Source organism: Myotis lucifugus, unplaced genomic scaffold (genome assembly GCF_000147115.1).
Source record: "Myotis lucifugus unplaced genomic scaffold, Myoluc2.0 scaffold_186, whole genome shotgun sequence".
Classification (NCBI taxonomy): Eukaryota; Metazoa; Chordata; class Mammalia; order Chiroptera; family Vespertilionidae; genus Myotis; species Myotis lucifugus.
This window is the reverse complement of record NW_005871234.1, coordinates 62,954-77,522: the sequence shown is the minus strand read 5'-3', so window position 1 is coordinate 77,522 and position 14,569 is coordinate 62,954. Positions and strand designations below refer to the sequence as shown.

The following is a 14,569-nucleotide window of genomic DNA, read 5'->3' as shown; positions in this document are numbered from 1 at the left end:
TAATTAGCTAATTTGCTTCTTTATTCATAAATAGATAAAAGAAAAAACATACAAATGCACAAAAGTGAACAAGTATATTAAAATGGCTGAGTGTATTACAGACAACTGAAGAGCTTTAAAAACACCTCTAAAGAATATCCTCTCTAAAGAATTTTTCTAAGAAAAATTCAACAAGATATGTATCACCTGCAAAATTGGTATAGGTGTTATTTCCAGAAAAACAGAACATTAAAACTGAAGACAAGAAAAAAAGTTAAAGAAATAATAGGAGGAAAACATTCACCAGATCCAGGAACACAGTAATCTTTAGACTTTCATAAATTCCTTCAGCCACATAAGCAGGATCTAGAAAATAAGTTCCAAACTAAGATAAAATCTTGCACACTGCACTAGCCCTATGATCATCCTTGAAGACTTTTGAATCACCAATGTTCTTAACACCTTCGCTTTTCTAAAAACCTCTTGATTTATTCATGGCGCTTACTTCCTTCAGATCTCTCACTTAACTCTACCTCAGAGGGTCTATTCCTGACCACTCTAAAATACACATATTCCCATCCATCACTCGCTATCCTTTTATCTTGATTTGTCTCCATAGCACGTCATTGCACTTTTTACCACTGGACATTATATATACACTGGGGCCTTGACTTAACGAGTGTCCCAACTAACGAGTTTTTTGAGATACCAGCTGTCTCTCTGCCGATTTTTTGCATTGAGTTGATAGAGTGATTTGAGTTAACGAGCTCCTTAACAAACTCGGTCTCGGAATGAATTGAACTCGTAAGTCAAGGCCCCACTGTAGTTCTTATCTGTTTATAGTCCATCTCCTCCACTAAATAAGTTCTTTGAAGACTGGGACATTGATTCCTCTGTCATCAATGTATTCCAATGTCTAAAGTAGGCTGGCATAGGATGTCTGACTGCAGCTTAGGCCTGCTCCACGCTGGCAAGTGGACATCCCCCGAGGGCTCCTGGGCTGCCTGATGCAATGAGGTTTAAATAAAATCAAAAAGTAATACCGAAATCCATTTGACACTTACAAAACCAACTCCAAAATGCCTTCATAATCCTGCTAAACATATTAACAGTGCTTGAGCCTAGTTTAGATATAACGAAGTTTAGCTTCCGTGTCACACCACTACAAAGGTGATCATGGAAGGATTCATATTTAACAGTTTACTGCCCACACATACTTTCTGCAGAAAATTATTGACAGTGCACTCTAGCAAACAATAAAGTAATCCAAGAGAGTGGGAGATACAGCATCCAAGAAATAACAAAAATAACTCAGAGCATGAAAAAATAATCAAAAATCAAAGATGTACCATTGCATTAGCTTCCTCACTCCCAAGCTCCAAGGGCCCTTCCTTTACCTTTCTAACTTTTTTCCCTAAGTCCATTCCTTCTACAAACCACTTTTTTCTACCTCCATGATTTTATAAATAAATAAATAAACACACACACACACACACACACACACACACACACACACACACACACACATATACTAGAGGCCTGGTGCATGAAATTCATGCACTCAGGGGGGTCTCTCAGCCTGGCCTGCACCCTCTCACAGTCCAGGAATCCTCGGGGGATGTCCCTGTAGGGAGCGGGCCTAAGCCATCAATCAGACCTCCTTAGCACTGCCACGGAGGTGGGAGAGGCTCCCACCACCACCGCTGCACTTGCCAGCCATTAGTCTGGCTCAGGGCTTCTGGCTGAGCGGTGCTCCCCCTGTGGGAGCACACTGACCACCAGGGGGCAACTCCTGCATTGAGCATCTGCCCCCTGGTGGTCAGTGCGCATCATAGTGCTCAGTCGTTCTGCCATTCAGTCGATTTGCACATTAGCCTTTTATTATATAGAATATATCTAGTCTAATAAAAGAGAAACATGCAAATTGACCGTACCCCCGCTATACGCACAAGCCACGCCCACAAGGCAATCAGGAGCGAATACACAAATTAACCCAACTAAGATGGCGACGGCCACAGAGCTGGAGTGAGCAGGAGGCTTGGGTTGCCCCTGGCAATGGAGAAAGCCAAGCTTCCTGCCTGCCCTGCCAGCCCTGAGCTCCATTCAAGGCTACAAAGTTTAAATTATAGAAGATAAATAAATCCTCGATACCTGCTTCCAGCCCACAGCCGTGGCCAGCTTGAAAACGGCCATCAACCCCTCACCCTGGCAGGCCAGGCACCCCAGCAGGACCCCCCCACCCTGAAGGGGATGTGGCCAGCCTGAAAACGGCCCTCAGCCCCTCACCCAGGCTGGCCAGGCACCCTAGCGGGACCCCAACCCTGATCCAGGACACCCTTCAGGGCAAACGAGCCGGACCTCACCCATGCACCAGTCCTCTATCCTATATTATGAAAGGGTAATATGCAAATTGACCCTAACAGCAGAACCACTGGGAATGACTGGTCACTATGACACAAACTGACCACCAGGGGGCAGATGCTCAATGCAGGAGCTGCCCCCTGGTGGTCAGTGCGCTCCCACAGGGGGAGCTCTGCTCAGCCACAAGCCAGGCTGATGGCTGCCAGCACAGCGGTGATGGTGGGAGCCTCTCCGCCTCCTCAGCAGCGCTAAAGATGTCCAACTGCAGCTTAGGCCTGCTGGCAAGTGGACATCCCCCAAGGGTTCCCAGGCTGCCAGAGGGATGTCTGACTGCCAGCTTAGGCCCGATCCCCCCCGCCCCCCGAGGGTCCCAGACTGCGAGAGGGCACAGGCCGCGCTGAGGGACCCCCCCCCCCGGTGCACAAATTTTTGTGCACCAGGCCTCTAGTATATAAATAAAAATAAATAAATGTATGGTTGCTTTACAAAGAAAATGGCAATAAATTTAGGACAGGGTTCAGAAGAATAGCTTTAAGAATATATTCTATCCTATCAAATAATAGACAAACATGGTAATTGACCGTACCTTCGCTACACCTCCCATTGGCTAATCGGCACAATATGCAAATTAACCACCAATAAAGATGGCGGCTAATTTGCATACTGCAGGCAGGGCGGGACAGTGGCATCCCGCCTGCCCTGCTGCTACCTGGGCCTGCTATCAGCAACCCGGGGCGGTGGGCATCCATGTGCGACCCTACCTGGGGTGGCTGGGCGGAGCAGCAGCGATTGGCCGGCCTGCCCAGGCGTCCCATGTGCGACCCAACCTGGGACGGCACCCCAACCCCCGGATCAGCCCTGCCGTGTGCATGACCTGGGGCGGCGCCCCAACCCCCAGATCGGCCCTGCCGTGTGCACAACCCGGGAGGCAGGGCAGGCACCGAGGGATCGAGCCTGCCATCTGCCACCTGGGGAGCGGGCCTCAGCCAGCAGGTGGTTATCTCCCGAGGGGTCCCAGACTGTGAGAGGGAACATGTGGGGCTGATGGAGGGACACCCACCCCTCCCTCCCCCGCCAGTGCACAAATTTTTGTGCTCTGGGGCTCTAGTTTAAGTTATGTGACCTAAATAACAATAAAGACAATCTTCTTTCAACAACAAAAAACAATTCCTAAACTATACAGGAAAGCCATATTCTAAAATAACAAAGAAAACAAAAACATATCATTTTGAGAAATGACTGGGAATATAAGTCACTTCCGAGCATACAAGTTATAGACATATATTTCCTTCTTTATAGATACCCTCTCATCACTACTGAATTCTGCACTAAATCTATATATATAAAACCCTAAGCAACCGTTCAACCGGTCTCTATTACACATACTGACCACCAGTGGGAAGACACTCAATGCAGGAGCTGTCCCCTGGTGGTCAGTGTGCTCCCACAGCAGGAGTGCCACTCAGCTGACAGATGTGCACCAGCTCATGGCTGGCAAGAACAGGTGCTGCGGCATGAGTCTCTCCCGCCTCCAGGGCAGCACTACTGCAACAGGTGCAGAGCGGCTGGGATGAGCAGGAGCGGCACGGTGCCCGGAATGGGCTCAGGCTCCTCCCAGGCTGCCTGCCGCTTTGCGCACTACTACCTCCCCCGAGGGGTCCCAGATTGTGAGAGGGCGCAGGCTAGGCTGTGGGACCCCACTGGTGCACGAATCCTCGCACCGGGCCTCTAGAATGTTCATAATCAAGATGTCAAAAAAATGCAGACATTGGTTTTCAGTACTCAGAATTAAGCTTTCGTGCTTCATATGCTGTAAACCATAATTACAGAACTAAAGACTGAAATGTACTACATGTAGAAGTAACTTAACAGATAACAAAAATGGGGAGGACCATTTGAAGACAGGGTAATAAAAGAATGTTATAATTCATTATAAACATGATAAATTAAAAACTATTATTTAAAAACTCTGGGAGCAGGAATCACTTCAACTTCATATCTAATCCCTACCTTAGGGCTTTTATTCTTATACTAGAGGCCCAATGCACAAAATTAGTGCAAGGGGCTCGGCCCCCACCGCTGTGGCCCCTGCTGCCACGGCTTCGTCCAGAAGGTTGTCTGGAAGGACGTTTGGTCTAATTAGCACATTATGTTTTTTTATTATTATAGATAGACCATTACAATACCTTGAAGTCTACCTGCCTCTACTATCCAATATGTCTTTTATTGAATAGATAAAATAGACACTATGTGTGACATGCTCAAGATCACAAGGCTAAGTTATTAGTGATGTAGCTAAGACTTTTACAATAAGCCAAATGGGATTTCCAATCTCCTAAGATGTAAGAATAAGATTCTGAGTAAGGGCTCAGGAAGTAAAGTAGTAATGTAGACAGAGGTTTTATGTAATTTCTGAACTTAGTTGAACAAAGCAATAACTTTAAAATGTATTAAAAAAATTTAAAAAACACAATGTTCTGTTGAGAAACAAGGACTAAAAATTTCCAAATTTTTATGAAATAATCAGGTGAAACAACTCCTTCAATTTGTGCTTGGTCAGTACCTACTATGATGCATTTACTTATAGGAGCTCTATTTAATTTGGTTTTAATGTGAATTTTCATTTTCTTGAGCTACACAAGATTTTTAGCATGTTAACAAACAGAAAACATTCAGTCACCAAATATAAGCCCTACTGTTTACCCGCTGCTACTGATACACATACAATTAAACGGTTAGAAAACATGAATTTGAATTTCAAAGGTGGACTATTTGTAGTTTTCACACATGTATTATTACTGCATAAGCCAAGAACCTGTAAAATCTTATTTCTTATACAAGAAGAAAGTTTATAATAAGTATAATTTAAACAAATAAAAGAATAAAACAACTTCTTTGTACCAGGGCAAAGCCAAAATGAACTCAAAGTAGTCTCTGCATTCTGGAGATAACCATATTACACAAATGGAATCACTCTACACATATGTCCAAAGTAAGTTTTGTGCTAATTTTCCAAAATTACCTCAATTTATTCTCAAATTTATACTGCTCCATAAAATAAAAATTAGAACAGTGATTGCAAAACAAATTTTTAAATGAAAGAATCTAAATGGAGAACCAGTTGGATTACTGTCCAAGAATATAATTCTTGAAATTACCTTCAATGTAAATCACATAGCTTTGGGAGAATGACCTTTATGCTTTATTTTCTAAAAGCATACAAGTTGAATCAAAAAAAATCTTACCTCTAACGAGTTCACCTTTGGAGATAATGTACAGGTCAATACACAGTCACCTATGTTCTGTGGATTTTGTTTCAGAAAGCTGTACATTGACTGAGCAGATTCAGGACTATCTAACTGAAGAATTGCCTTTGGAGAAGATAAAAAAAAGGTAAGAATAGTTCCTAAAAACATTAAAAAAAGAATTACCGTATCATCCAGAAATTCCACTATTTGGTATATACCCAAAAGAATTGAAAGCAGGGACTTGAACAAATATTTGTATATTGATGTTCATTATTCACAACTAGAGGCCTGGTGCACGAAATTCATGCATGGGTAGGGTCCCTAGGCCTGGCGGGCGATCAGGGCTTTCCTTCCCTGGCTGCCGACTGCCAGCCGGGGCCTTCCTTTGTTCCGCGCCGCCCCTGGTGGTTAGTGCACGTCATAGTGAGTGAGCGAACTCTTGGTCTTCCGGTCAAACTCCCGAGGGAACACTTTGCATATTAGCCTTTTATATATATAGAAGATAGCCAAAAGGTGACAGCAATCCAAGTATTTATCCAAAGTGTGGTATATACGAACAATGGAATATTATTCAGCCTTAAAAAGAAAATTCTGATATATGCTATCACACATGTTGGGAGACATTATGCTAAGTGAAATAAGCCAGTTACAAAAGGACAAATACGGTATGATTCCACTTATATGAGGTACCTAGAGTAGTCAAATTCATAGAGCAGTGGTTCTCAACCTTCCTAATGCCGCGAGCCTTTAATACAGTTCCTCATGTTGTGGTGACCCCCAATTTCATTGTTACAAATTGAACATAATTAAAGCATAGTGATTAATCACAAAAACAATATGTAATTATATATGTGTTTTCCGATGGTCTTAGGCGACCCCTGTGAAAGGGTCGTTCGACCCCCAAAGGGGTTGCGACCCACAGGTTGAGAACCGCTGTCATAGAGACAGAAAGCAGAATGATAGAATGGTGGCTGCCAGGGGCCAGGAAGAGTGAGAATGTGGAGTTATTGTTTAATGGAAAGATGGATAGTGGTGATGATTGCACAATGTGAATATGCTTAATGCCACTGAACTAACATTTAACTATAGTTAGGTAGTAAATTTAATGTTATTTTACAATAAAACATTTTTTAATTTTTAAAAGTATGAATATATGTTTTTCCAGATTTCAAACATGTGATTTAAAAGGTAAGATTAATCCTTATTTCAAAGTAAACAAGAGAAAACAATTCTTAAAATGTTGCAAAGTCAAGGCAAAATTGAAAAGGAGTGTGGCTCAGTTGGTTGGAGCATTGTCCCGACACCTATTGGTTCAATTCTGGGTAAGATCGCTGATCGGGGTGTGTGCAGAATTCAAATTATAAAACAAAAAGTTAACTAAGCAAAGTAGGGGATGAGGAAGAACCAATAGAATTAAAAATGTCTAAAGTAATATTTAGAATTCCTTATGCCATCTGTCATCTCTCTTCCATCCTATATCACTATTTCTAAAGTATCAAACATGTTCTGTGTATCAGTTAGAAGCATGTCAAAGAAATTAATAACTAGTTGTTGGTCAATTAGCTACTTTTTATAAAGCAAGTATTTCCAACTTTCATATGAAACCCTAATTTTCTACGTAATATAAGGTTGATCAAAATCTGCTTTTAATGGACATGTATCTGAATTAAACATTAAACACAGAGGGCATAGCAAATGTAAAGAAGTTAATGTCTTTTAAGGGAAGAAACCAAAGCACAAAAGGAATGATCATTTTATACTTCTTTCCATATAACTAAACAAAGAGACCCAACTCTCTATGTGTTTTATGGCTGGAAGGGACTTTAGAAAACACCTGGCAACACCGTTTCATTTTACAAATAAGAAGTGTAAACCAACTTAGCCAAGGTATAAAGGTGGTTAAAGCTAGATGAACTCAAGTCTAAAACTTCCCCATAAGTTAATGCTCTTTGCACTACAGTATCTTTCATCTGTTGTGCCAGTTTTATTTCCCCTTAAAACTAGGTTCTAGGAGAGAGAAAGATCATCTCTTCCTTCTTGTCACAGCCCAAAGAAAATACACTCATCTATCTGCTATGAGGCTGAATAATGCTTATAGGTGCTTCGGTTCAGAAGCTGAATTAAAAGTTGCAGACCATAATAATATAGGATTTAGTTTTATATTCTTTACAGAACACACAGATAAAAATAGAAGGGACTTTGTTACCTTGTTTTTATTACTCAAGAATATATGGTGATCCACTTTTCCAAACTGAAGTCCAACACATAGTACACACTGAAGTCCATCTTCTGGTAAGTTATTAAGATGTATAAATCGATTGTGTATTTTTTCTATGTTTGCCTGTAGTTTTTTTTTAAGAGAGAGCATAGGAAAAGAAAAACACAGCTGAAGTATCAAATGTATAACACGGATTAACAGCATTTAAATTTAAAATTAGTGCTAAGGTTTCCTTTAATTTCTAGCAGGTAAACATATAAAGAACCAGGGCTTCTATCAATTAAACAAGTCTAGGAAAGCACTTAATGCAAAACTCACCTCTGGATTATTTTCTTTAATCAAGGCTGTAAATATAGCTTCCTAGAAAAGCAAAATGGAACAAGGTGGAAGGTGTACATCATTCTTCATTCATATTTTTAATTAGTCATGATTTATAATAAAATAGCATTTATGAATAATCATTAAGCACTTTCATAAAATGAATTCAGCAAAAGTTATTTCCACATCTTTCCTTCTTCTTAAACAAGTTATGCAAGTCGCACTCTACCCATACACCTAATTTATCCTATTCCCCTAAGTATATTAAAGATTAATAAGGTTGTACCATTTAGGGGAGGACACTCAAATTCACATACAAGGAGTAAGATATTTAATTTAGCAGATAGTAAGAGATTCAAATTATAAAACAAAAAGTTAATTAAGCAAAGTAGGGGAGGAGGAAGAACAAAGATGTAGGCTAGTAAAAAACAACACAGGAAGGATATTAAGTGTATAGCAGTGTGGTGCTGCTAATTATAAGGAGGCCAAGAGTGGCGTGAGACAAGGTCTTACATGTACCAGAATGAAACTTTATGAGACTATGGTTCTTAATACCACTAACATGTATAAAACAATTCCAGTAATTGCACCACATTGAGTGATTCTCAATAGAAGGCTTTTTCAAATTAGATGCATTTCTACCTTGCTCTAGTGATTCTAACATTTCTGCCTCATGCCTCTTAGCTGTTGATAGTAGGCCACACAGAAACAATGGAGAGTTTCTAAATCAGTTAAATTTGAACAGATTTAAATTTTATCTCAGTCTCAGGACTTTGTGGAGAAAGATTTTCAGGGAGACAAAAATGAAGGCAGAGCAAAGCCCTGTGCTCCACAGGGTTGTGGTTCCATCCCTGTCCAGGCAAATGCAAAAGGCAACCAACCGATCAGTGTTTTTCTCTGACATCGATATTTCTCCCCACCCCCCCTTCCTCTTTCTAGAATCAATGAAAAACATATTCTTGGGTGAGGGTTAAAAAATAAAAAAAGGGCCTAGCCGGTTTGGTTCATTGGATAGAGCGTCAGCCTACAGACTGAAGGTCCTGGGTTGCAGGCTTGATTCCCAGGGTGTGTGCGGGAGGCAACCAATCAATGTGTCCTTCTCACAATGATGTTTCTCTCTCTGTCTCTCCCCCTCCCTTCCACTTTCTAAAAAATCAATGGAAAGATATCCTCCGGTGAGGATTAACAACAACAACAAAGGAAGGTAAAGGATACAAAGAACTACTTTACTAGGAAGTTTTAAGAATTAAAACTTTAAGAAGTGAAGCAATGGTGAAATAATGAATGGAACAAACAGGAAACAAACTCCAGAAATATTTAGAATTTAAGAGACAAGACTTAGTGACAAACTGTTTATAAGAAATGAGAGAAAAAAAACTGAAGATAACCTCTGGGTTTGTATGACAGATAATGGCAGAGATAAGGGTCCAAACAGTAGTACAGACAATACTCTAAAAACAATAGTTAACCTTACCCCCAATCGAACATACAACAGGAATAGGATTCCTTCAAAATGGAAGTAACTCTAAAACAATGAGAGAGCAGGCAGTGGAGGGACAGAAAGAATCTTTCTCACTGTCTGAGAGAAAATATGAACCAAAGAAGAAAACTAAAAAATATAATAGACTAAAATAAATTTAATAAAAATGTAATTAAAATGATAGTGTTATTTACCTCATCTTTTACACTCATGTTTTCAGGAGCCATACTTATTGAGAGTTGATTTCCATCCACTGATATTGGGAAGCAGGTATAAAATTTTATCATAGAATCTGCAGATTTTCTATTTATTTCTACAATAGCCTTTTAAAACAAATTACAAGAATGGAAAAGTCTTATTTAAGTTACTTTTTCTTGAAAATATTTAATACTTAAGGAATCAAATAAATTGAAAAACTTAACTTTTTTGAAGATAAAAAAAATGCATTTCTCAGAAACATGAGACCAATAAATTCAGTATATTACAACCATAAGCAAGATATAATGAATAATTGAACTCATAAGAAAACACTAAAGAAAAAAACAGATGACATTATAGTAAATGACATTAAGAAAAGTCTTATTTACCACTTATTTTAAAAATTCCTTAGCTTAAAACAGCTTAATTATTTTGAGGTACTACTTTTAAACCTTTTCTTTGTGAACTTAATGGAAAAATGTGCTTGCAGAGAAGAACAGCTATATGTTATCAACACTTACCTTTTTATGAGATGATAAAATCAAAATATCCTTTGTATCACCAAACGGTTTTACTAGGTTGTAAACTTCTTCTATAGAATATCCTTTATTTGGCAAATTAGAAATAAGTACCACACACATTTCCTCTGTTTCCTTCAAAACAAATTTAACAACTGACATTAAAAATTTTTTAGCTGCTTTTATATTTACCTAAGCTTATACTGCAGATAATGTTATGTTAGTATTTAAATTGCATTTAATATTAAAATTGGCCAATTCTGAAAGTTGGTCTGAACTTCAAATTAAAATCAAATTTCCTATCTTCAAGTACACAGAATAATTTCAGCCATACCACCTGTTATCTAGTCAAGATCTTTAATTCTTTTTCTCAATAACTGTTTAAAAACACGAGTTTGTCTCTGACTACAATTCTTTTCTTTTAGTTACATATCCCTTTATCTTACAATTTAAAAAAAGCTTACCTGGTCTTTTAGCATCCTTACCCCATAACCCAATCTCCATTACAAAGTAAATACTTTCTTTTCTGCATTCTCTTCTAGCAGATCTGTTTTATTCTTCAAGATGACTCATCAATGCCAATATTTCCTTTAGTAAATGTTGGGGAAATCCCCAAAGGTTTACAATAGTAAATTTACCAACTTTTGACTTTTCTTTTGAAAAAAATGTGGGAAGTTATAATTTTCATAAATGAGTTGAGAATGATTTTAACTAGTATGTCAACTGTGTTCGTAAATGTTTCCTTCTAAAGTGCTTTTAGTGAATTTAAAATACTCTATTAGTGCTTTAAAATATTCTTCCTAAAACAAAATAGGAAGTCATACTACTTCCTACTTGGAAAATGGATCTACCAGTCAAAAGTAAACTTATGCTTAGCACCTGAATGATCTTAAAATCTTAACCAATAAAATCTAAATTAATGAGATTTTAATATATTTATAAAACCAGATGTAACTACAGGAAAAGAATAATGAGAACTTCATGCACTTCAAATAAAACTGCAAACCCCACTTGCTCTTCTAAAAACATAGTGAACAATTGGTATTCTAAATATTAACACAACACCCTGGCTGGAGTGCTTAGAGCATTGGCCTGAGCATTGAAGGGTCTCAGGTTCCATTCCTGGTCAAAGGCAGTAACTGGATTGCAGGTTCGTCCTGGTCCAGTCCGCCCAATCAGGGCTCATGTGGGAGGCAACCATTCGCACGTACAGATGTCTCTCCCTCCCCCCACTCCCACCCGCTTCTGTCTCTCTAAAAAGCAATGGAAAAATATCCTTGGGTGAGGATTAACAAAAAATAATAAAATAAATATTTTATCTATCCTTTGCCTCTAAAATAAATGAAAACAGGATTTCATAAAATTACACTGTTCTATTTTGACAACTTGTTTACTTAAAACACCATTTTGGCCTAATGTTTTCTTCTCAGTGAAAAGTAATCCTCATAAACTTGTACACTTATTGATATGCTGTTCCTAAATTTTTAGGACTCACTCTGCAGCTCAAGCTTTTGAACTCAAACCGTATTTTAAAATTTTTCTTTTTATTTTTATAAAGTGCGTTTTTTTCACCATGTCAAATCATGCACATTTTTATTGTTGTTGTTAATCCTTGCCCAAGGATATTTTTCCATTGATTTTTAGAAAGTGGAAGGGAGAGGGAGACACAGAAACACTGATGTGAAAAAGAGACATTGATTGGTTGTCTCCCACATGCACCCTGACCAGGGCCGGGATTGAGCCTGCAACTGAGTTATGTGCCCTTGACTGGAATCGAACACCTAACCTTTTAGTCCAAGGGCCGGCGTTCTATCCAATGAGCCAAACTGGCTGGGGCTCTTGTACATTTTTATGTGGGTTTATAGTAAAAGGAAATAAACTGTGTCAAAATTTCCTAAACTTTAAAAAAGGTGAAATATGAAAAAGTGAAATATAAAAACTGACCTTGTTATTAACTGTTTCATTTTCTGTGACCACCAAAGCAGCTTCTTAAAATACAAAATAAAATAAGAATTCATGCAGATATATTTCATTTATCAAGATCCTAAACCATACTAAATAGTAACTACATGAAAATGTATAAAACTTACAAAAGAGTAAAGAATTTAAGTAGGAAGTAGCTACATAAGTAACAATGGGTTTTCAATAATACATTTAGTTTTATCCTAAAAACAAAATTTCAGAATAATCAAGAGACAGGATGCAAAGCTGAATCATAATAGTCTTAATTTCACTTAGGTTATGACCGTGGTATTTAAAAGTATACATACATACATACATATAAACACAACACATGAAATTAAATACTTTATTGTCTTAAAATTAAATTTTCTATCTATAATGTAAGAGAACAAAACAAAATTTCTATTGGCCTACCTGAAGTAGTTTCTTTAGCACTATTTTCAGTGGCTTTGAGTTCCATACTGGTCTTTATTTCAGAGTTGTCTGCATGAAATAGTCTACTTTAATAGTCTAGAAAAACACACTAATATAATTAAACTAACGAATCTAAACAAGAACTTAAGCTAGTTTTATTTTGTCACTTCAACTCTCTTTAGGATGACCTGATTTAAGTCAAAGCTAACAAAAGTTTCTCTTTGAAAACAAAACAATCCCTTTGAAGACTTTTAAGCAATAACTTCAAAATATACCTTGAATGTACACCAAGAGGACCTAAAGAAAAACATGAAATGACAGCATTTCAAGGTTACCTTTTACAGTCAGAGGTTTATTGGCATCTTTGTTTTTGACAATGCCAGCCTTTCTGACTTCTAGAGACTTCTTTCCACTGGACTTTGCTGTCAAAAGCAAAATTGAACCATTATTCTAAGGTCTGTTTGGTCATTTAGTATGTTTCACATTAATATATTAGTAAGTAAGTAGTGCAACTTAATTATAAAAGCAGTTATTTTCTACATATTTACTTTCACTTATTTTATTTTATTTATTGTAAACTAAGATACAATTTTTGTTGATGGCCATTAATGAGCCACAAATTTGACCCGCAGATGACAGAAGCACATTATAATCACACTCACACAAATCATATTTTATAATTTCTACAAAGGTTCTTTACATTGGTCTATTTGGAAAAATAGCAATACTAAATAGAGCATGTTAGTTTAAACATTACGTTTATTTAAAACTAGAGGCCCAGTGCACGAAATTCATGCACGGCGGGGGGTGGGGGGGTGTTGTCCCTCAGCCTGGCCTGCACCCTCTCACAGTCGGACATCCTTAGCGCTGCCACGGAGGCAGGAGAGGCTCCCACCACTGCCACTGCGCTTGCCAGCCATGAGCCTGGCTTCTGGCGCACTGACCACCAGGGGACAGCTCCTGTATTGAGCATCTCCCCCCTGGTGGTCAGTGCGCATCACAGCGACCAGTCATTCCTTCGTTTGGTCAATTTGCACATTAGCCTTTTATTATATAGGATAGTGTTCCATTTCTTCATAAAGGAAATACATTCTTGTAACATGGAAAGAAAAAAATCTTCACAGTAATAAACATCAGAACTGTACAAGCTAGGGAAGGTAATATGAAGTGATAGCTCTAAAAAAAATTTAAAAAACAAAGATTAAACAATTTGTAGGGGGAAAGTGGCAGAATAGCCTGTAGTTATACAGGACAAGGCAAAAATAGGTTTATAAGTGTCCATATGGAAAATAAAACAATACTTAATAAATAATAATACAAACACGACACATGGAATTTTTGACCCTGCATAGCTGTCAAAAATGTTTCAATACAAAATATGTCAATGGTAGAAAAAGTCAAAGACCAAAGTACCAAAAATTAAAGTCCTATATGTTTTAGGTTTTAAATATCACAGCAGTATCTACTAAACTTTTCAAGATGTTATTTGGTACTGAAAGCTATATAAATGTAAAACTTGTGTATTTAATTTTATTGTTGACAGTATTGCAGATGTCCCCCCATAACTGCCCCCCCTCCCAGCTTCTTCCCCACCCCAGGCCTTCACCACACTATTGTCTGTGTCCTTTGATATCATTGTATTATATTCTTTAAGGCAGATTAAGAATATACTTAAAATGGAGCCGGAAAGAGACTTTGCTGGGGCCATGGGTACACTAAGCAACTATTATATGAACACTAGAGGCCCGGTCCACAAAAATTTGTGCACTGGCGGGGGGGGGGGGGGGGAGTCCCTCAGCCCCACTTGTGCCCTCCCACAGTCTGGGACCCCTCAGGAGATAACGACCTGCTGGCTTAGGCCTGCTCCCGAGTG

General features: G+C 38.5%; 1 protein-coding gene across 7 annotated transcripts in view; it reads right to left on the bottom strand.

Annotated features, from left to right (window-relative positions):
* ZNF638 (zinc finger protein 638) overlaps positions 1 to 14,569 on the bottom strand; it is an 81,459-nt gene that overhangs the window by 18,926 nt on the left and 47,964 nt on the right. For 3 of the 7 annotated variants that reach the window (XM_006096754.3, XM_023760644.1, XM_023760643.1), the window contains 8 exons: positions 13,032 to 13,118; positions 12,697 to 12,765; positions 12,265 to 12,308; positions 10,324 to 10,455; positions 9,799 to 9,927; positions 8,125 to 8,166; positions 7,795 to 7,929; positions 5,586 to 5,711 (listed from right to left, as the gene is read on the bottom strand). In XM_006096754.3, the coding sequence (XP_006096816.1) occupies positions 5,586 to 5,711; positions 7,795 to 7,929; positions 8,125 to 8,166; positions 9,799 to 9,927; positions 10,324 to 10,455; positions 12,265 to 12,308; positions 12,697 to 12,765; positions 13,032 to 13,118 (764 nt within the window). The remainder of the gene's footprint in view (positions 1 to 5,585; positions 5,712 to 7,794; positions 7,930 to 8,124; positions 8,167 to 9,798; positions 9,928 to 10,323; positions 10,456 to 12,264; positions 12,309 to 12,696; positions 12,766 to 13,031; positions 13,119 to 14,569) is intronic. The other 4 variants (XM_014462658.2, XM_023760647.1, XM_014462657.2 and 1 more) reach the window with 3 other exon arrangements.